The following is a 24,717-nucleotide window of genomic DNA, read 5'->3' on the forward strand; positions in this document are numbered from 1 at the left end:
TATACCGGTGTCATAGAAATCTCTAGATATTTTGACTCATGAGTTTGCTGATAAAAAGTTAGTGTTCAGCAACTTAGCTGGCAATTGATAAACTTCTTAAAGAATAGGTGTCGAAGGAAAAGGTAACATATATATAATATAACATATATACATATACATTTAAGTATCGTGAAGACAAACAAGTATTTTTGGCACACAGTCTTTACCGATATATGATGACCTGCTGTAAAGAAATGAGTTTTCTTACATACTTAAAATTCACAATTTCCATAGTTTTGGATATAAAGTGCTGAAATTTGGAAAACTTTCTTAGATAACTGTGATTTAAGACAATCATTTTTAATTGATGATTGCAATTAATAATAAACTATCAGACTGCTATTAACCAAACTTTTAATTTTATTGGTGCTTATAAACAAATTTGTGGTAATAATATATTTTTCTTTATTAAATGGAAAAACATGGAGGAAGCTTAAATAGCCGAAGCAAGCATATTTTTAATTTGTCGTCATTGCTAAAAATAATCCTTTAATTATGCAACACGCTTTTTTTATTGGACAAAATTGTCAGATCTGTATAAAATTTATTAGAATACGAAAAAAGATTGCACACTTTTGTGCTGATAAATAAATAAAAGTAAATTTAATCTTTTTCAAAATGTCTCAAATTTTCCCAGAAAAATACCTTAATGTAGTTTTTATTCAACATATTAAATCATCTTGTCATTATCGTGAAAGATAAAAAGGGGTGGACAGTGTTTCCCATTTATGATGGTATTAGACAAAAATAAAATTCAATGCAATGTAAACTTCAATGCTCTCACCATAGATATTCACTAATAAAATCTTGTAATGAAAATTGTCCTAAGTTCACATAAAACTCGCCAGTTCTTGATGTAATTATATCAAACGATTTTTTACGGAACATCGAATGGCAAATTGTATGGATATTGCATGAGCACAAATTATGAGTTAAACTAAAAATTTGAAGCAAATGTGTTTATCCCATTAACTCGGAAATTTTGGTGAACTTTCTGGAACAGTATTACCTTATATATTTAAGAGGTTTAATATTATTGATGGAGATTTGAAAATCGTCTTTATTATAGCGCTATGGCCCCTTAAATCTCACAAAGTTGATTTTGATTTCTGTGGCAACTCTTATTATAAAAAATATGCCCTAGAAGGATTACAACTTTTGACGTATCATTAAATACATACATGTATGAATATAGTAGTATTCAATTATTACTATTTACGGATGCCTGAATTTAATGTAATAATTTTAAATTCATTTTTAATAAATGTTAAATATTCACATAAATATAATCTATTCAAATAATAAGTTTATTGCAGTTCAAAATGCCATTTATGTACACAATCAGAATGTTGTTGGTGTCATATAATCCCTAATCAATTTTTGTATGTGACGTGATTTTGTAATAGGTCACAGATTTCAAGAGCTTGAGCTAGTGCTACCAATATTGCAGGTTCAATGTAGATCATATTTTTTTTCAGTTTCTGTCACGTATCTTTCGGCTCCTTAAAGCACAAAATAATACTTTTAAGAGTTTATTATTAGTATACATTAATTTTTATGCGATTATATGTGTGAACATATACTGAATCGATGTATAAGTATCTGATCGATCAGAGTCGATTATTACTTTCATGCCGGTACTAAATGTAGTACGATTAACGATTGAGTTCAAAGTGAATTATTCCCTTTTTACTAAATATTATACATAGTCAAACTCTTTCTCTTTGCACACTCATGGATTCTTACTTAATTACACAGTCAAAATTTTGCTATTCGCACACGCATGAATTAATATTGAGCTATCTCGAATCAAAAGCATAAAGCTTTTACTTATTCTAACAATGATTGAGATTCACCTATTGTGCCGTTTCCCAGTCCAGATTCTGTAGTACCTTCCATTGAGATTTCATGTGTCTTAAGCACTAGCAGAGGTGTCTTGATATCCACCTCCTTATCTATGGTACACTTCTGGCCATCAACCCCTTGTCGTTCTGGAGTCGTTTCGGACTCGTACCGCTCAAGCGCTGCCTTAGGCTCTACTGTTCTTGATTCCGATTTGCCCTTCAAATATTATGTATATATAGTATAAGTTCTTCATAATAATGAAACATGATATGTGGTAAAAAATTGGCTCACCTGCAAATAGTAGGTCATAAGCTGACCCTTGCCTTTAACCGCTACCAATCCTCGCTGCAAGAACGTGTAACCGAATTGTTCGAGAATAACGCAAGTCTCTTCGGTGACCTGAATAGCACCAGCTTTACCGGTGCTCTCCATTCGGGATGCCACATTCACTGTGTTTCCCCAGATATCGTAATGTGGCTTTCGAGCACCGATAACACCAGCCGTAATAGGGCCATGATTGATGCCCATTTTTAAGACAAAATGATTAAAGGACTGTTCATTAATGCCCTGCAGTGCATGCTTCAGCTCCAGGGCAAACTCCACTAGCACAGCTAAGTGAGACCAGCGCTCCGTAATGATCGCATCATTTCGTATAGTGCGTTGAAGACTAATTCCACTAGCGGCCATATACGTTGAGCCAATGGTTTTGATTTTAATAATATCCTGAAATTGGGGCAATTCCAGCAGCTGAAAGTCGACAGACATTAAGATACGCACATCTACTTGTAAAATTATTTAAAAGCTTACTGCATCGAAGTCCGAAATGACTTCGTTCAGAAAACGGAGACATTCAAGACCTTGATTGTTAACTGTTTCTTCTGAGTAGAAATCTATAAGAAAACAATTCCCATTGTAATGAAGTCACAAATTTATAATTCAAATGAGAGAAATACCCGAAAAGTTGGGCATACTGGCAAATAGTACGCCCACCTCCGAATAGCTTTGCGAGTAAAGATCATCGTGGGAGCGCATAGTGTTCTTCATAAAGTGTTCAGCCACATGTACTGGGAGTACATTGTAGACTAATGCCTCATTTCGCTGACGCATGTCATTAGCTGTTTCCTTTTGTTCGGCTACCTCGGTTTTCCATTTAAAGATTACCCGATCTTCGTGGTCCATCTAATTAGAAGGATATTTAAATATTATTAGGGACTAGCCAGCTTGAATGTGACAATTTTTATTATTATCACTTTAATTGCGTTTACATATATCCTAATTCATAAAATTGAAGAAAAGCAAAACAAGTAAGAAAGCTACAGTTCAGTATGCTCGACTGAGAGATACCCCCTACACGTTGAATAAAGGCATAATATTGCAGTATTATTATTAAAACATATCATACAATTGGTAAATTCGGTATATTTATATAGATAGATATAACAGATTGTCAACCAAAGCAACAAAGACCCCTACTAAGTAGGTGTTTATCCTCATACAAAAGTATATTAATTTATTTTTTTACGTATTTATTATACAAAAATAATATAATAACTAAAATAAGGCTATAACTACTAAGGCCATCGACTCCCATACAAAATTATTTTTTTAATAACTTCGAAAATTTTTTATCTGACCAACCAAAATTTCGGGAATTATAAAGACTATAGTTTCTATTGTTTATACCAAAATTCCCGACTCTAGCTTTAAAATTACGTTCGTTTTTCGAGTTTTGTTAATTTGTGGGGTGGAAGTGGGCGTGGATAGAATTTGAAACAAACTTGATATGGGGAAAAGGTCCTTAAACAAAATGTTATCATTATTTTGTAGAAAAATTTTCAAATAAAATAATATATAGAAATTGATATAAAATTTGTGCATAATGTCTCATGTCATGTCTCACCCATTCTGAGCAGATAGTATTAGGCAATGAATTATCAAATTTTAATAAATTGTAATATCTTGAATTTTATTCGAAATTTCTAGATTCAAATTAGAAAAATATTATTGGACAAATAACCGGTGGGCTTGTTTGATGGAAAAGGATGGATTAAATATAGTTAACTTATTGTAACGTAATTTACATATATCTGATCTAATTAATATTTAATGGAGTAGAGATTATAAATTTCAAAATTGCTACTGCGTTACTCACATTTGATAAAAATAAAGGAATGGTAGAAGAGTTGCTGAAAGTATTGATTTTGATATACTCACATGTCGCGCTAAAAAGCTGAGAGATAATGCGGCGACGAGCAGCAAACCAGATGCACAATATCGTGTTGATATTGTCCTGAAAGTCAAATCGTATTGTACAACTTTCACACGTTTTTTTTTTTCTAATATGCATTTGTAACAACGATTTTGGTTATATGCCAGAAAAATCTTTGTGAATTATATTGTTGCCTCTTTTATCCAAGAGATTTTAATGTATACATATGTGAATATAATATACTTACGGCTGATGGGCTAAACTATCTTCAAGTGCATATAAGTCCTGCATAATGCAAACATTAAAAAAACAGTGCAAAGCTGAAAAAGTAATAAAATAAATTGAAGTTTGCATATACCAAATAACTATATATGCATGTATGTATTTTACCTGCAATAGATAGCAGGAGTACAATTTTAGTCAAATGTGTGAGCTGAGCAATTACGGCAATTGCTATGAGAATTAAGATACTGTAATTACTCAAGTAGGACGGATATAAGATGGGGTCTGTTGGAACCGCTTCACGCATTTGTTTAACAAACGATTCAGGTAGAATATGCTCAGCAGTAGGCATTTCCTCCAAGCCGGCCGTAGCATTAAATTCGCTTTCACTTACGATGTGCTCAGTGCGCACGAAGGTGACAAAGAAGAACTTTAAAGAAAAAATAATATTAAAATTGGCTTAAGCATTTGAGGTTTTGATGTTTTACCGAACAATACTAACCATGTCTATGACATTGCTAAGTCCAATGGTAAGTGCTATAATTATTGCCGCCAGCTCCCGCACGAAGCTAATGTCATTGAATCGCTTACTTATATCCACAAAAAACTTAGGCAGCATTCCGCTAAAGCTTTCAGCAATGCTAACGGCTACCAGCATTGCAATGGGTACAAGTGGAGCTGCAATATTGATGAAGTGCAAGGTGGAACGCGGAAGTACCAAGTAGGAATAAAGAACATCGATGCACTGCACCAACAAAGCTGCCAGCAATGGCAGTGAGCTGTATGGCTCTCGATAAACAGCATAAGCTTGCTCTAGTTGCGGATTCTTAAAGCGTAGAAAAATATTTGTATCCTTGGTCAGATTTCTAAAATAATATTATAGAAACCATTATAAGGATAGTCGCCGATAATCAACACACACATGCACACGCTAACTTACTCATGTCCATCGCGTGTGACAAGCTCATCTTTCAAGCGCTGTTTAAAGTTCTGCAATTTGATTTGTTCTTCTTCATCGTCGTTGTTCGCGGTCACATCATGATCATTAGCTACAGCACTTTGGGCAAGAAGTTCTTCATCATCTAAGGTGGCGTCGGTGTCATTACCAGCGAAATTTTCGTTGTTATCATTATTGCCATTACTGGAAATATTTGAATCTACTGGACTGCGATTGGCATCAACATGGTCCGGATGTAAGTTGCATGGCGAAGCGAACTGTAGAAAAGTTCATTGAGTATATGATAATGCACTTCATAAAGCTAACAAAAGTTATGCTTTAGTACTCAACAAAATATTAATTATTTTTGACGCATAATAATACTCAAAGTTATTGAAGTAAAAAAAATAATAACGCCTTTTATTACTCGTGTTATTCGATAATTGATTTGTAAATTTTAGGTCAGAAGAAAGTTAAAATTTTAAGCACTGATACAAGAAATGAGATTTTCCCATACATGTATACTCGACTAGAACGTAATCCTTAAATGATATACTTTATATTAACATACCCTATATACATATATGTGAATATTTGAATAAAAACTACAGCAAAAAAATGTAAAATGTAAAATTATTGGACTTAGAAGGACGGCCACACGATTCTTTATGGTAAAAAAAAATGTATTTGATTTGAATTGGATTGTAATATATTCATTTTGTTATTTGATATATTCCACTTCTACTCAACAGCTTTGTTTTAAACCTTAATTATAAAAGGCTGAACAAAATGAAAATTTATGTCTTCTTTAATATGAACAATTTGCTAAACAATCGAGTACATTGCTATATAAACAATTTTTTTTTTTTTTATCAAAATTTAACAACAAAAATTGCACTTCAAAAGAAGGCGTTTATCAAAGTGAAAAATCTTTAAAAGCGCTATACTTTTTTGTTATTATTAAAAAAAAAGTAACTTACTGGCTTAACCACTTTTGTAATAAAATAGGTCTTTAGGCCTGCTATACGAAGCAACTCTTCGCGCTTTTCACCAAATGCGGGCTCTACTTCAAACTCTCCATTCAGAAAAGTTAGGGTCTTGTCTGAAATATGCACACGTCTGAAGGAAAAGGATTCAAAGTTCACGATTAATTAAATGATTTATACTTGCCCCCTGATAAAGAAAAGTTATCAATAGATTAAAAATTGGTGCTCACCCAGCTTTGCCACTCGATTCCATTTTATTCGCTAGCTCAACATCCTTGGAGTAGACATCGAACTGCCATTGTCGCTGACCAAGGATTCCAGCAAGTACGGCTCCAGTGTGTATCCCAACCCGCATATCAACAGGTGAGTTAGCTTTTTGTTGAACATATCTAAGACAAAGGGATACTGTTATTCAAACTCAATAAATATAATCATTAAACTATTAATAGCCACATTGCATCAGTTGGCCTTAAATGTTTAAATTACATTTTTGTTGAATTAAACAAGCATTAAACTAAACGTAGGTAGTGATATAGCTGGTGCTTTCTTCTACAACTTACTTGATGGCTTTTACCATTGATAGTCCCATGTGTACACAGAGCACAGCATGATCCGGCCTTTCATTGGGAGCTCCACTAATGCAATAATAACAATCACCGAGAATTTTTATGCGTAATTGCTGATACTTCTGTAGACGAAATAATAGGAGAGGCTAGTCGGATGTCTATGCATAGTGTAAATTCAAATACTTTTTAGAAAACTAACTTATTCATTGATTAAGAAAAAAACAAATAAGAAAATTAAGGGAAAATAGTTGAGAGTCTGGACCTGCAACAATAGACACAAACCTAAATTGAAAACAAAAAAGAAGCCTACTGTAGATTGTGATCGACTATAAGATACACGATACCCATTTTGTATAAAACTATATAGTGTGAACCCAGCATGTCCTTTAAAATACAGAAGAATCCCAATTACTTTATTTTGTATTTGTCTTTACGTGGAGATATACTATACCACTTTAAATCAATATATAAAAGAAAAAAACAGTAAAAGCAAAACAAAAAATTGTTAGTGTTTGCAATGCAAGCGCAGCGTTTCTAGTCACTTTTGACCCTTTACTGGCTTGTTTTTTGACGCATGACAAAGTGAATAGAATTCAATCTAAAAAACTACTTAATATTTTTAAGTCAAACAAAATGTATTATAAAGAGTAATGAACCCAACACTTTAAAATTAATTACATTCAAATCTTCCATCACGTTTCGCTGAAATTATTGCTTGAAATTGTTTTCTGTCTAAAATTAAGTCTTAGCACAAAATGTCGCATTTGGCATCAGACAATTGCCCATATGTAGATAAATTAACTATTGTTAGATGCTAAATATATATATTATACATGTGCTAATTATATATATTATACATGTATAGTATTGTGTAAATATTGGTTTCCTCATATTAATCTTTGAATATCGAACAGAAAATCAAAAAGACGGTCTAGGGTGTACTTTACAATATTCTAATAATTATATTTTTGCTTCTTACGGAATCAAGCCGAAAGTTGGAAAATCGAAAACTAAGAAAACAAGTACCAAAAAAAGGAAAGAGAAAATATTGAAGACTTTCACATTCACGTTACCTCAGCAAGTCGATCGAAGCGCGCGAAAAGTTCGTTTAACATTTTCACAAGATCTTGTGCGCTATATGTTGATGAGATGGCAGTAAAACCGACAATATCCGCATAGAGTATACTTTCGGTCGGTAAAGAGTATTTCAATTAAAATAGAAAGACGTATAACCTTATATTACACATAGTAACACATGTTTTGTTTCCATTAAGCAAAAACTAATGAAATAATAATAAATACTAGCATAAAATAAATAAAAGCACAAATTTGTTACTATATCCCACATGTTTGTGTATACATATCAATTTTTTTATTAAAAATCTTTTTTGTTAAGTTAAAAGTTTTCTTAGGTTATTTGGTTTTTCGATAAATAAGATGTGACGAGATTTATACGTATTTTTTTTGCTTCGAGTTTGATGATAGCTTAAAGTAGCTGCTTACAAAAGTAGTGGTAAAAAATTAAAAAAAAATTATTTTAAATTTTTTTATTGTAATTGATTTGTAAAGCTTTATATTCAAGTAAATAATTATAAGTTTCAGTTATTGGAACACAATTTGTGAGGTTCAAGATTTTCATGGAATAGTATTAAACATTAAACCTTTGTGCTGACAGGAAATGTGTGATATCGTCTCAGATGTTAACACCGATCAAAAATATATATGAATGCTTCATGGGGAGATGACTCCTTCTGCATGTTACATACATTTTATACTGGCACAAAGTTATAATATCCTTCTACCTTATGGGTAGTGAGAATACAAATATAATTCATTAAAATCATAAGGAATTGTTTGGAATGCAAAATTGTTTATTAGGCTAACGTATTGTTAACTTATTTTGAAAACAAATAATTGTTGTATAATAAATTAATATATTTAAATTATAACAATATTATTATTATTCTACATTCCACTTACCTAACATTTTCATGCCGACTCATGTATATCTTTTTTAAAAGCCTCAGAGCTGGATGAACCAAGATCCTCACGCATCTTAATCGCCACATGCTTAGGTAGCACAGATAATAATAAGCGTTCCTTGCGAATACAGAAAATTTTTAAATTGCTAAATATAAGTATTTTATCATTTTATATGTTCACCTGCTCCGCCGATTGCTCTTCGATCACCATTTTTACCTCCAAGCTTTTTTTTTTGCTTCCAAGAATGCCCGTTTCTGCTTGGCCTCACCCATGAAGTAGTACAACAAGCCAATTAACGCAGCTGTAGCTATAAGAACCGCATTTGCAGCAGCCTGATCCGAAATTAACGGGTCCGGTCGGGAAAACCCTACTGGAAGGCTTAGACAATTAAAGTACGTGCAAAATCCAACGACAAGCCCGAGGAAAATCAATGGTAATGGCAACGTGACGTATATTAGAAAATTAATCAAAATAGTCCAACCAAGAACATCTCTGTAATAAAGGTTGAAATACTAAGATCAGCGGCAGAACTAGACAGGGTATATACACGTACATATATGTCTTAACTTACCGCGGAGAAATGCTTGATTGCAGCATTACATAGGAAGCAAAATGTAACATGGAGATAAACCACAGAGCTCGTGGAATAATTGTCAATAGTGAATGATGGAACCTTCTTAGTGCTGGCTTTTCCGACTGATGACTAATATGCATTAGAGCTATTAGGGCTAAGTATGCCACTAACATGGTGCAATTAATCACTGTAGATTGGAGTCAAATTAGACATTTTATCGCATTAGTTAAAGATGAGGGCGATTTCTTACATCAGAATATGCTTAGACAAATAAATTCTACGTCTTTTGTAATGGTTATAAGACATTTTTTACTAGTGAACTCACCACTCACCCACCCACAAATCTTTTAATCTTGTTTTTTTTTAAGTATTATAAATCCTTAAAATGTAAAGTAAATTAAATACTGCATAATTAGGGACTGTAATCATAAGTTAATCGCCGAAATATTAGCCATACTACGGCTACACTTTTCAAATTATTAAAGATTTGACATAAAGAGAGAGACTTATATCACGGTTACTATAATATATAAATTAAATCACTTTTTTCCGCGCAACACAATTAAAAAAAGAAATGTAACAAACAATTTACAATATAATTTGCTAGGGATATTATTCAATAGAAATATAAATATGCAAAGTTTATTTGTTTCATTTAATAATTGCATTTATTTAATAGGCGATTGTTTTAGCACACTATGGTTGCTAAAAACTGACATTCTAAAATTTGTGGAACTCGGAATCCTAGATACACTATATAAATTATGCTGGAAGTCTATTTAACATTATTTTAGTTGTGCCATTGAAATTCAAATTTATATTATTGTTAGAGAACACTTCTTCGATTCTGGAATGTATGTGGATGTCAAATCAGCAGTTCCACATGGAAAAAATAGCAACCCATTATTCCGCACTCATATCCCCTAGGCAAAGACAAGCATCAAGATGGAAATTAAAAAACAACAAGGCGAGTGTGCTCGACTGTGAGATACCCGCTACCCATTTTTAATAAAAGCAAAATATTGCATTATTATTTTTAAAATATACCAAAAATACTAAAAAAAATACTGAAAATATGCAACATGGTATATTTGGTTTATCGATATAGAGCCACATTCAAAATATACCATAAACGGCACAATATACCAAATTGTCGTATAAAGCAACTCAGATCCCCAGTAAGTAGGCGTTTTTGCCAATACAAAAGAATTTCTTTAACACCTTCCACAATTTTTATCTGATCACAATCAAATCTTAAGGACTCATAAATACTATAGATATTATTGTATACACCAAAATTCGCAAATCTATCTTTAAAATTACGCTTGTTACTCGATTTTTTTGATTTGCGGGAGCGGAAGTGAGCATGGCAAAAATTTTAAACAAACTTGATCTGCATGCAAACATAACAAATGCTGTCGAAAAAAATAATTATAGCTCTATCTCTAATAGTCTCTGAGATCTAGGTGTTCATACGGACAGACACACAGACGGACATGGCTAGATCGCCTCGGCTGTTCACGCTGATCAATAATATATATACGGTCCTTCAACCTGTTACATACATTTCCTGCCGGCACAATGTTACTAACTACTGTAATTACTATTGCAACCATGTTTCAATATTGTCGCCGTAGATATTGATAAAACGTGTGAATTCATCTGTTGTTTTCAATTATTGCACTTATTAAATATTTACATATGTTACATATGGGTAGCATTTCCTGCCGGCACAATGTTATAATACCCTTCTACCCCATGGATATAAAATAAGCGTGGGGAGATATTTTCTTGTGAATAGAATTACTATTGCAACCATGTTTCAATATTGTCGCCGTAGATATTGATAAAACGTGTGAATTCATCTGTTGTTTTCAATTATTGCACTTATTAAATATTTACATGTTTGAGTGTAGTGGGCCCTTCATATTTGATTTTTGCCATTTAGGTCAAACAGGTTGCCAAAAACGGTCCCTAGAAAAATTGTGGAACTTACTTATATTGCTTTTCCGCAAGTTTACAACTTTGCTCATCCGGGAACAGCTCTTAATCATTATTATCATTATTTCGTATATTGCCCCATTATTAGAAAAAGTTATGCTTATATAACTTTCTTAAATACCCAATATTCTGGCCACCACTTAAAGCTTATGCTACCTTTTTTTTAAATTTTTTTAGATTATAATAACATTGTCGCTTAAAATTTCGACAATATTTTTGGATTGCGAATACGCAGAGAATATCGTATGGATTTTTATATAAATTGATTGGACGATTTTTAGTTGAAAAACTGATCTAGATTAGGGGTTACACTGTAACCCCTTAAGGAACTAGCAAAATACCCAAAAATTTGAGATTGCTTCACATTTTAAAACCACTAGGAATTATTTAAACAGTACCTACATACGAGTATGTGTGTCAACATTTTTTTGTTTTAAAATGAAGGGTTACTTCAATCGAATTCTGTGATATTGTTTTAACATTACCAACAATTATAACATTCATATGATATGTAACATATCTCATTACAATTTATCACTCTCTGTAACCTAACAAAATCAATTACAACAACATAGTTGGACAATGGTTTCAAGACAGTTTCAAATTATTCAGAAATTTAAAATGGTATTATTTGCATAATTGCACCTCCTAGCTCTGGACACTTTTTTGTGTCCTCACAGTTCAGTACACTCGCCTGAAGTTTTCTTACTTATTTGTATACCATTCTGAATTAAAAACATTCCTTGAATTTATGCACAAACTATTGGAAATGAGTGTTTGTCTACAAAATAATTATATCAAAATCTGTTAAAAACAACAAAATAAATTTAACACACCAACGTAAGTACAATTTACATACATATGTATATACATACTGCGACAGTTCTGTGGTATATAAAAAAAACATTTTTTTATTAATTTTAGGATGAATTTCAATAACGTCATTAGAGTTGGGATCAACGATAGTTCTTAAGTGGAATTCTTAGCCACAAATGTCACGAAAACGAAGCACGAATGTTCTCAGAGAATTAATAACCTGGCACAACTGCAATAATGTCCAACCAACCAATGTCAACCAAATTTTACTTTAGGGTCGTGAAAGGAAACGCGCGACATATGTATGTACATAAATAGGCTTCAATAAAAAGTGAAAGTCGAAAAATTAGACTACTTACTCCTTATTGCGTATTCTTGCTCCCAAGGAATGCAAATTGTCCAAAAATTAAATAGTACAGCGGCAAGTAAAAACCATTTTAGTCCGCTGCGCCGCTGTTTAATTGAGTAATTGTGGTATAGCTCGTTGAGTACATGTTGTGGTAGGATGACAACTCCACCGCCAGTGATTCCTATGCCACCGGCAACCACATCTCCCTCGGGGGGTTGTCGAATGCGAGATGAAATCTTCTTGCGCTCAACTTTGTTGGAAGTTGGAGATGCAGTAAGCTGACCATTTTCCAGATTGCCAGATGAAGTTGCTGCAACTTTGACTTCCTGCATATTAAGAGTTCTCAGCAGCTCAAAGTTTTATATTATCAATTTCAGTTTAAAAGGAATCCATAGCCAGCTCTCTTTCGTCGAGCTTCTTAATATTTGAAATAGTTGAAACTTCTGTAGGGAGATACCTTGATAAATGCGAAGTAAATAAGACAACGTTAGGATGCATTTGGATATTTCTGTACATACATATGTATGTATGTATGTATACATATAGACAGCAAAACTTTCTACAAAAAACGTTTATGCATAATTATTCGATTTAATTTTGCAATTTCCTTATAACCTCTCATTAAATAAGAAAGAAACATCTACATACATATGTATGTCTTGGGATTCTAATTCCTACTAAGCTCCTCTAGCTGAATGAGTTTTTCCTATAAATTTGCATACATATTTCTGGGGCTTAAACTAATTCGTCAAATTTGTTTGAATGCTTTATAATTTTGTACATTACGGTCTGTACCTGCACATACAATATACAATGAACATATGTGTGTACACAAATATCTCAATGACGTATACATAGTTATGAAATAATATGCCGTTTTTTTGCCTTATGATGTCAAAATATCTTAGAAAAATGTTAATGTAGCTAAATTCTGTTCGATTTTTAAGGAATGTTGATTTTGGTAAAATGCCTTTCCCTATTGTGCATTCATACATACTGAAAAGTGTTGTGTATGTATTGTGATGTTATATATGTATTGTTGAATATAATGTTGCCTTAAAAAGCTGCGAGAAATTTGCTTGGTAGGATGTACACTAAGTCAAAGCACACAGCTGGAAAACTTTTTTTTATAGGTCTAGGTTTGCATGTTATGAAATAGCCATTTATTTAAATATTGTGTGTTGCACTCCCGTTAATTGAATTTCGTCAACCCTTAATTCTGCTTACAACTCAACTTTAACTGCTTTGGTATCTGCTGCAGCCGAGCTACTGAGCTAAGACGCACTATAATCTTGACTGTAAGGCTGAAATTTTGGAGAGTTGGCCCTTGAACAGCAGCACCACCAACAATAAGAATCATTCAAAAGCTCTCTCTATAAGTAATTTTCTATTTTTTTGTTAATATAGTCGACCTTGCATTGAGCTTTTTGAGCGCATGCGGTCTAGTATTCGTCTGATAACGTTACATCTGTGCAGCTTGATAACAGCAGGAACAACAATATGCTTATGATATTTTACCAAAAAGTGTGAGGGTCGTTACAATCAGTGCTGACTTCTATTCAGGTCGAATTATTGAGATAGACACATTTAACATCTGTTTTAGTTCACAACTTTTGTCTTTATTTGCCATTTTCCTTACCTTACACTTCAAAATAAAAAAAAAAATCAAATCAAATAAAATAAAATTTATTTCACTTTTGCACACAAATCTAAATAACATTGGCATGCATAAGATCAATTTACAATAGTGTTGCCAGAATATCTTCTTAGGTCGAGATCTCTAGACGTTCTGTGACCTTTTCGTCATTTTTGTTTGTTTAATTTGACTTTCTTCACACATCTCATTATACCCGCTACCCATAGGGTAGAAGGGTATTATAACTTTGTGCCGGCAGGAAATGTATGTAACAAGTAGAAGGAGGCATCTCCGACCCTATAAAGTATATATATTCTTGATCAGCGTCAACAGCCGAGACGATCTAGCCATGTCCGTCTGTCCGTCTGTGTGTCTGTCCGTATAAAACACTGGATCTCAGAGACTATAAGAGATAGAGCTCTAATTTTTTTTCGACAGCATTTGTTATGTTTGCACGCAGATCAAGTTTGTTTCAAATTTTTGACACGCCCACTTCCGCCCTCGAAAATCAAAAAAATCGAATAACAAGCGTAATTTTAAAGCTAGAGTATATTTTGGTATATACAATAATTACTATAGTAGTTATGATTCCTTAAAATTTGGTTGCGATCAGATAAAAATTGTGGAAGTTATTAAAGAAATACTTTTGTATGGGCAAAAACGCCTACTTAGTAGGGGTCTTAGTTGCTTTGGCCGACAATCTGGTATATTGTGCCGTCTATGATATATTTTGAATGGTGTACTATATCGATATACCAAACATACCATTTGGTATATTTTTTTAGTATTTTCGGTATATTTTGAAAATAATACCGCAATATTTTGTCTTTATTAAAAATGGGTAGCGGGTATGTCACAGTCGAGCACACAGTCGAACTTTCTTACTTGTTTTCATATTCTTTAAGGTCTTTAAGGCAATCTCCCTGATTTCTTTTAATTGCCAATCTTTTTATCAACGGTTCGCAAATATCTTTCGTAATTAGCTTTCTAAACTTTTTGTCCTGATGTCCCCATCTTGCGAACAAGAATGAGAAACTGAAACGTTTACTTGTACATCCTTATTAGGTTGAATCGGTTGCCTTAAAAACTGATCGCACTACATACAATTCACTTTAAGATGACAGAAAAAACTTGTATGAAATCAAGTGTGCTCGTCTTGGAGATACCCTCCCCATTTATAATAAAAGAAAAACTAGGCGGCATTATTCTTAAACTATACTTAATTAATATATCACAAAATGGGGTCGGAGATGACTCCTTATGCCTGTATGTATGTATGTAATACATTCATACTATGAATGCAACATTTGTTTTGGGGGCGCAAAGTTATAATATACCCTGACCCTACTGGTGGTGGACATACAAACTTCGGTTAACTTTTCGAGTTAACTAAACATCTCACAGTCAAGTTTTGAGACTTCATCCATGAACTCTTTGGAAAAATGTGTATTCATAACTCTGATATATTTGGTTTTGATAATAAGTGATAATGACGGCTTCAATATATTTGCTTGAGCAGTTCCTCTTGGCAAGAGAGCCCGCTTAAGCGCTGGTTTTTCCGCGTAACTGCATGTAAAAAAATCCTGAGGCATTTCGTTCGGCAATTTTCAGCCGAAAATAAATAAAGCGTATCGATTCTCCGATGCCGGAAGGTATGTGGATGTTAAAACATCTATTCCTCAGATATACATACATATAAGTATCTGAAAAGTCCTTGCACTGCCTTTGAGAAGTCACTGTATTTAATAGAAGTAACTGTATAACTTAAATGTTTCTTATTCCTTTATAGCAATTACGAATATATGGATGATATAATGTAATGGAAGCAGTTTCCGAGGGAATAATTTCCGGATGGACACTCGTCGATGGATTACGAAATATTGTTGGATAAACTTAATGCTAATAAGAAACGAGCAATTCTAATTGGTTGATCTAACAAGACCCGTTATGTGCTAAAGCTCTTCCAACGTGTAAGTGCTCAAAATTTGAGTAGCAACAGCAAGTCTGTAATCTACTGACATGTGCATTAAGCTGCCAAATGAAACAACAGAAAAACTGTCAAAAAAATGGTGAGCCCTTGTCAATTATTTAAGTGGGCCAAGGCGACCCATTTTCCTTATTGGGATCAGCTTCTCTGCGACTTGCCAAGAGAGGTCGCAAAAGATGCAAGGAGCAAATCACGAATTTGCTGCATTCTATTAATTGAAACAAAGCTATTCAAAAGAATGAATAAGATGAATCTTTTTTTTTTTTGTGTTTAAGTTACCACCCGACCCAGGGTGGGAATTATTTGGCCGCTCCAATTTGATGAATCTTTGAAAATATGTTTTTTTATTTTTAAGAAAATGCCGGCTGACACACTTTCTCAAGGAACAGAGGCTTATTTGAGTTTTCATATGCTTTTACTGTATTCCTAATAAAATTAGGATAGTCCCACCTTTCTTGCAGACTGTGCATCTCCAGTTGCGTTAAACACAAAACTTATCCACAATAGCTTCGTATTGTGTAGGACTTAAAAGTATCAGCAAATTGAGTAAGTTCAGAATTTTTAACGGATCATCCATAACAACAAAATAGGGAACAATTTCTCTATTCAACACATTTTCGGGCGGATAAAAAAGTTCTTCCCTCGCTACCGAAAGCACCCACATCAATGTAGGTAAAACGGTATAGATCGTCGCATATTGTCATTTATATAATGCAATAGTAGCACCAAATTATTTTACATAAAAATTAATTTATTAAAATGTTTAACTTGCTATTTAAATGACTCACCATTGTTTGGCGGCTTTATTATGACCATATCTTTGCATTAATAGCGCAAGCAGAATGTGGAAAGTGCCACTGCATGGTTTTTGCTGATCCGATTCATGACATTAACATGGTATTGCAAATCCTCGGTCGCTAAGACCCTAAAAGAAATTATAATTACTGTCATCTATGTATATGAGCAGAGCAAACTGGTTCAGTCTTTGCTTTAAATGGAAAGGCCTCTGTGCGTGTATTTTTCCTTGCAACCTCATCGTCATGTAAAAAAAACAATGGATTATTAACCATGTTCTGAAACTTTAAATTATATAAAATTAATCATGTAACATTTGTTTACGGTCACAACAAAATTTGTAAATTGCCAAATTTCAGAGCTGTCGTTCTCCATTATTTTCTTTAAAATCATCGTGTTGGTATGGCTGTTGGCGTTACGATTAAAATCACTCTATCAGTTGTATGTTGTGCTTTAGCATCTGCATTCTGCATAATTAAAAGCTAATAATGACAATTTAGCATAGCACTAATCTTCTTCGAATTGTATCTATCATGATACAATACAATAAGCAAAAAATGCTACCTATACAAAAGAGATGCATCCGTGCTCCGGTTTTCACTTTTCGTTATCGTTTTTGCTAAAGGAACGCTTAATTTCTTACCGCTGAAACAGCTGACTTGTGTTCTTGGATGTAAACAACGCGGAAAAATGCCTTTCGTATTTTCAATTTCCTGCGTGGATTGAACTTGCATAACGATGAATTCATCTTGCACAGATATATATTAATATATTACTTTTTTATCTTTTTCACAAATAAAGTTTATTAACTTAATTAAAAATTAAAAAACAGTGGAGCGGCAATCTGCTGTTTCCAACAAAGAATAGATGCCACCTGTTTAACCGATTTCATTCCGGTGATTTCAACTGCTTGTTTTTATGCATTTTTAGCATTTAAATAAATTAAACAGATTAATTGTTTAATAAACAATTTTTACGCAACTTCAACAAAAGTAATGCCATCCGTTTTATTACACAAGAATTTTTAACTTGTTTTTTTTTTTCATTTCAAAAAAAGTACGTCAGCCTAGGCGTTAACTCGTGGTGACGGTTTTATCGGTCGCTGATATTCGATGCTATTCAAATTTTAATATTTCTTGATCTGCATCCCGCAAATATCTATAATAAAATTCTTTTTAGTGTAGATTTTTTTCTTAATAGATAATTCGACAAGAGAAAATAGGAATTTTGTAACTTGCAAACTTTTTTATCTTTTTCTTATTAAAGACGTCTTCCCACGTACACAAAATCACCGTATTTTTGCTGAGCTCCATATAAAATAAATCTGTCAAATATAACTAAAGCGAGAGTTCAAATGAATTCAGTGTTTTTATCGTCATTTCACTCAAACTAGTTCATTTTGCAGCTGAATTCAGCCCAAAACCAGACAGATCGGAATCGTTTCGTAATCGTAGCACAGTGGTGTGAAGCAACAAATATTGGATTTTAGGGAAAAGTATGAATATATTTGTAATAATTGCAAGAACAAAATAAACTTAAACAATTAAGCTATATATTTGGAATTGTATTTAATTCCAATACAAATTTAGGTATTATCGAAATCGGTAGAGACGATTTCCAAAATACATTTGAATTTTTTCGATTATATGATTATTTTTACTTCGTCGGATAATGCGTAGGGCAAAAAATCACCAAGACGATCAATATGACAACATTGTATAAAAATATTAACTTTGCAGGGCTAGTTGCTTTTTATGATGTAAAACAGATATAAGTAGAGTCAATTAATTAATAAAATATAAAAATAAATAATATCCTATACTTTTCAATGTTGATTTGATTATACTGCCTATGATTTAATTCTTCTTCCCACATAAGTTTGTTTAGTTTTTGACTCCTAAACAGTTGTTCGTGTACTGGGACTTTACATCATAGAATCGCAACATTGTAGCAGATGCTCTAGGTCCTAAATATGGTACGATGCAACCTTGCTTTCAATGTTTGCATACCTTTGACGCGTACGTCCTTACATAATTTTTCAATTTTTTTTTATTGATTTATATAAAGCTCAAGCGAAACAATGCAATTTAGTTCACAATACTTACAGTCTGTAAACTAATTATTCCGTAAAATTTGCATTAATAAAATCAACTATAGACTAAACTATAAATGAAAATAAACAAAGAGATGAGAAAATGTTTTTATCGCTTCAGAATGCAAAACCGAAAAATGTTGCATATGAATATAAGTTAATTGTATTCAAACATATACCTTTTTGAACCTTACTTTCCACTTTGTTTCTACTACCTTTTATTTAAGCAGTCGATGCGAATTTTGTGTTTACTTTTCATAATTTTTGCAGATGCGCTTGGTGTAAATACGCTAATAACAGCTGATTTAATGTCCATTATCGCAAATATCGATAATTTTTATGCTCCTTATTTATGACGTCCTGAGACAGCATAGATGTTGAACTGTCGGTAGAATTTTTGACGGTTGATGTTTTTTAGATGGACCTCAAACAAATGGAAAATCAATCGAAAAATTAAAATAAATCAATCGATAATGAAATGTGGCATTGTTTAAAATGAAAAACTATATGTTCGAATACATTCAATCTATTATTCATTAATTGACTATTTATTTGCCTTTTGCATTATATAAAATTACCTATGTAAATAATTTGATACAAAAAAAAAACGACTACACTATCAGATTCGTTGAAGATTGACCATACACGTTGTTTATGGAACGATTCGTCGGATAGCTAGACGTTTTAGGAATGGAAAAATTGATTTAAAATCATGTTTTTTGTTTTGTTTTTTTTGTTATGCTCTCTTATTAGTTTGAACAATTTCCCTAAAAGTTTTTTTCCAAGTTTTTTTTTAAGTAACTTACAGACAGCGTCTGCTGCTTTAATTTATTAATTCAATGTTCCACAGTGTTTATTAACAATAATATTACCCATATACATACATACATACATATATATATGTACATATGTATATTTGAAAAACTAGAGGTTTTGATTCGGACGTAGGTATGTATGTACAATGTCTGTCTAAATATTCCTCATATGTATATGTAATTATGTCAAAAATTTTTTATACATTTTATTGTTTAATTATAAAATGAGATATTTGTCCATCGAAAAAAATTTTTGGGACATGAACATTTATATCGATATATCGGAATATCGATAACTGATCACAATGTGTAGCTTATATAAAGTTACCTCAACTGCTCTATCTGTCTCATTCGGCGATTTTCAGTGGAACTGTGTAGACGTTTTAAAATCGGCAACCAAAAATCCATAAAATATTCAGTTTAAAAGCAGACCAAACAGGAAAAAATTTGCACGATAACAAAATTTGCGAGTATTAAACACTTCCGATTTTAATTGCATCTAAGTTTTGTGTTCACGTACGCGAGTAATTTTCAAATATATACTTCGCGGTTCTCTGGGAAAAGCAAATTTAAGAATTAAAATGGCTGATGTTGCTGACAAAAAGAAGTGAGTAATGGTTTTTAGTTTGTGTGCAAATGAGACTGCTTAATATTAATGTGTATATTTAATACGTTAAGATTGTATATTGTCATTGTTAGTGTGGTGTGCGTACACAATTTTTCTTCATCAGTTTGGAATTTTTTTTTTGAATTTTGTGTCTATCTACGTAAAATGCTTGGACAATGCATATCGTTGTCTCTTTTACTCCAATGCGTCTTTAATGTGCGCGCAAAAAATGACGCCGTTGAATTTGGCGCGGCGTCAGTACTCTTTTTCGCTTACACTCCGGCCGGCAAACACTGTCTACAGCGTCGGCAGAAAGCTGGTTGGTAGATATGACTGAGGCAGCGGTTGTGAAGGCATTGAAATAACATGTTAGGTGTATGGACAAAGCGGAGTGAGCAAATATATACATGTAAGTATGTACACACATGCATACGTGTGTACATCTATGTATCCAATTTGCCGCTCTTTTTTCTTGCTGCTTTAGCTATCGTTCTACTTTGTTTGCTTTAGTAGGTTGACTGTAGTCTCATTAATTTTTGTTATAATTCTAAATACGTTCAAATATTGGTGTTATTGTTATTGGATCCGAGATAATAATTTGCTCAAATTCGTTCTTCACGCGGTTTGGCACTTCAAAAAATCATTAATCTTGTCTCGAGGATTGGATTGTACATTATGTGTGTAGAATAACCATTATTGTTAGCATTAAATCCTTTTGTCATTTGCTTAGGTTACCTTGGTTGAAAGGGGTTGATTACATTGTGGTGGGTACTTCTCAGAATACATTTTGGTCGTTATTTTTTTTTTTTTTTGCCGCTTGCTTTACACTTCATTTCTCTCTTCTTGCTCTCTTAAGTAATTCTCTTATACACGAAAGGCTCTCATATCGGACGATGAGGTATGCGTATGAGGGAGATGAATATAGTCTATATATATATATAGCATATAAAAACCAGTTTGCACATTATATTTTTAATAAGTCGCGATTTTTCTGCGTGCTTTACTTTTTCTTTTATTCTGATTTTAGTTTATTATGAAGAGTGCGCCATCTTTAATAAAATGTAATAAATAACTAAATAACTTTGGTAATTGTGAATAGTTTAGTGCAGAATACTGGTTAACTCGCTGCGTTTATTAATACCATAATCTGCTTGATACCTCACAAAAATACTAAAAATATTTGTTTAGTTTGTTCATTCAATCGTCGAAACGATTTTACATTTGAAAACTATACCAAATGTCAAATAGGTAGTAGGTGTCCGGCTAATAAAAGTATTTAATAGAGGACATTTTACTGTAATTAACGATGTTGTGTTGATTGGGGGACAGTGGGAAATTGTACACATACCACCTTTTCACAACAAATTTTGACCAACACATGTCAGTGAAATTACTATTTAGATTGCGTTTAATATTTTTTACATCAATTGCATGTAATATTCTCACAACTATTGTGATTTATATTTGTATGATCTGTAAATAAATAAAACCATCCGTTTACTTTTTTTTATTAGCGAAAACCCTGTGGTAGAGAAGGTGGCCGTCGAGGTTGACAACGTAAAAACGGATAAAGAGGCCGTTGCAGTCGAAGATGCAGCAGCAGCAGTAGAAACGTCCACCACTACAGAAAATGGTGCTGCTGCTGAAGAGGATTCAAGTAGCAGCGCTGACGGTGCCAAGGAAAATGGGACCGAGACTAGTGCCGAATCTGCTCCCGCTGCTGATGATGCTGTAGAAGCTGAAAAAAAGGCCGAAGTACCAGTAGCTGCGGAGGAACCAGTTGCTGATGATAAGACATCTGAACCCAAAACGGTCAGCGAGGAAGCACCAGCCGGTGTGGAGAATGGCGCCGATGAGACAGAGGTAGCCAACGGTGATTCGAAAGGTGTGTAACTTCTTAAGTTTTAATACCTCTGCTAATTAACATTGAAATTCTAATACAGATAATACGCCTGCCGCTGAAGCCGTGAAACGAAAGGTCGATGAGACTACTGCCAAATCTGATGAGGTCATTGCCACACCGGAAAAGAAAGCGAAATTGGACGATGCCGCCAGCACGAAGGATGATGTTCAAAACGGTACCGAAGCCAGCGAGGTGGCTGCCTAAAGTCGGCGCGTTACTAAATATACAATTTACATATACACATCAATCAACATACAAAATTCACACAAAATGGGCTCCCACACACACACGCAAACTTGTGTATGTATGCATATGGGTGTGCGGCGCATAGTTCTCTTATAACAGCAATCTTTCATAGGAGCATAGTCTTAAAAATGTACCGATTCTCTCTGACTATACTAACACAAAACAAAAAAATTCCTTTATCATTTAAAATTTACTAAACAAAAAACTTAACTTTAAAGATCAAAGTATACATTTAAAAAAGAAACAGATGCGTTTTGTGCGAAATGATAAGCAAGCTGTAAACAAATGGCATCAAATATAATGATAATAAAAGTAGAAATGTATCTTGCAAATCTTGTAAAAGTAAATGAAAAAAATCCAAATTACGAATTCTACTTTATCATTTTTAAGATTTCATTCTTATTTGTATGTATGATCCTATATTAAATATGAATATTAATATAAACAACGGTTTTATGTATGAAACTCGATAAATCCTAAGAAGTCACAATTAACAGAAAGCTGCCCTCTTCTATTTTACATTGGAATGCAAATTTAATAAAAAAGAAAAATCATTCCAAGCACAGCAATTATGTTAGTGCAAATATATTGTAAAAATTAAAAAATCGCGCTTTAAATTGTTTGATGGACCGACCTATACATAATTCTTATACAAAAATTCACGAGACACTGGAGTTTTATTTAATCTGCTTAGATTGTTCGCCCGCCCCATTTAACAAATAATCACAATTGGCGATAGGTGGACTGTTAAAGTAGTATTAGGGCAGCAGCTCAAATCATAAACTAGATTATTTGATTTATCTATTGAAAATTAGATGACATAATTTCTACATTCGATACTGGATACTGGAATATTAGGCTGCAAAATTCCTAAAGCATTCGAGAATATTACAAATAAATTTAAAACAAATGAAACCAAATAAAATTATTCTATTGGAGTATGTTGTGCCTTTATTTAAACTTGCACAAACGTTCTGCAATGCTCAGAAACTGGGAAACGAACAAAAAAAATGTATACGAACATTTCTTTCGTTGGTTTACCATTGCATAAAAAGCGCTTATTAGTGGAACAGTTAATATTTTTTTTATTCTTGCACGAATTGTCAAGTTAATATTTTTTTTATTCTTGCACGAATTGTCAAGTTTGCTGTAGATTTTTCCAGTTCCTCTTCAGCACCCGTAAAATAAAAGAAATAAGACAGATAGTTTAGTAATTTTAATACTAGTCAGTAAATTATAATTATATTTAACATGTTGCAATCAGGTAAAAATTCTTAGAATGAATTCAAGAAGGGATTATACATATGAAATTCTAACTTGTTTTTTTCACAAAGGCGAAACTGATTGATCATAATTGGCGTATTCTGGGATATTATTTAATATCATTTTTAAATTGAAAATTATTTCCACTTGTATTTTATTTTCATTTTTGGTGCAAAGAAACATAAGAGGACAACAACACCAAAAATATTATAAATCAATAAGATCTACAAAAACTAAATTGGATAAATCTGACTATTTATCCACACTTTATTTTATTACACTTTTTTCTTACCAATAATCCATTATTTCAAAGTTTAAATGCTTTTGACTATACCATAAAATAGTAGATTTGGTGAAAATGTTGCTCTGTATGATTCGGCGACTATTTCATTTTTATACCCATAGGGTAGCACCAACAGCCTAGACGAATACAGCCATGCTCGTCTATCTGTCTGTACATATGCACATATTTCTCAGAGACTCTGAAAGCTTTATTTTTTCAAGAGCACTCGTAATGCAGATCAAGTTTGTTATATATATTTGGCTATGTCTAAAAAAGATTAATATTAAGAGTAGTTTTAAAGTACACAATAATAACTACAATAGTTTTGTTTCTTCAAAATTTGGATGCGACCAGATAAAAATTTTAAAGGTTATTTAAAATATAAAGCAGGAAATCCACAGGCGAGCATGTTTGCGAATATGCTCGCCAACTCAGTGCCAACATGCTCGAGAATATTATTTGTCGGCGGAAGTGGGCGTGGCAAAAATTTGAAACAAACTTGATCTGCGTGCAAACATAACAAATGCTGTCTATCCCTTAATACCCTTCTACCCTATGGGTGC

At 32.8% G+C, this 24,717-nt stretch overlaps 2 protein-coding genes across 2 annotated transcripts; one reads left to right on the forward strand and one right to left on the reverse strand.

Moving 5' to 3' along the window:
- Nucleotides 1-1,135: 1,135 nt before the first annotated feature.
- LOC133842508 (adenylate cyclase type 3) lies at nucleotides 1,136-13,004 on the reverse strand. Its single transcript, XM_062275623.1, is given in 19 exon segments — nucleotides 1,136-2,100; nucleotides 2,176-2,631; nucleotides 2,692-2,774; nucleotides 2,838-3,063; nucleotides 4,099-4,174; nucleotides 4,341-4,413; nucleotides 4,484-4,745; nucleotides 4,818-5,181; nucleotides 5,256-5,530; nucleotides 6,233-6,371; nucleotides 6,469-6,627; nucleotides 6,799-6,926; nucleotides 7,878-7,989; nucleotides 8,785-8,819; nucleotides 8,821-8,904; nucleotides 8,968-9,018; nucleotides 9,021-9,279; nucleotides 9,359-9,548; nucleotides 12,538-13,004. Coding segments are annotated over 19 exon segments (3,525 nt in total). The 5' UTR covers nucleotides 12,860-13,004; the 3' UTR covers nucleotides 1,136-1,869.
- A 7,192-nt stretch (nucleotides 13,005-20,196) lies between these two features.
- On the forward strand, nucleotides 20,197-22,797 carry LOC133841720 (uncharacterized). The gene is made up of 3 exons (XM_062274410.1): nucleotides 20,197-20,459; nucleotides 21,974-22,344; nucleotides 22,403-22,797. Exons 1-3 carry the CDS (start codon nucleotides 20,434-20,436, stop codon nucleotides 22,564-22,566), a joined length of 561 nt encoding a protein of 186 aa, XP_062130394.1. The 5' UTR covers nucleotides 20,197-20,433; the 3' UTR covers nucleotides 22,567-22,797.
- The last annotated feature ends 1,920 nt before the right edge of the window (nucleotides 22,798-24,717 follow it).

Source organism: Drosophila sulfurigaster, chromosome 2L, assembly GCF_023558435.1.
Source record: "Drosophila sulfurigaster albostrigata strain 15112-1811.04 chromosome 2L, ASM2355843v2, whole genome shotgun sequence".
In the NCBI taxonomy this organism is placed as follows: Eukaryota; Metazoa; Arthropoda; class Insecta; order Diptera; family Drosophilidae; genus Drosophila; species Drosophila sulfurigaster.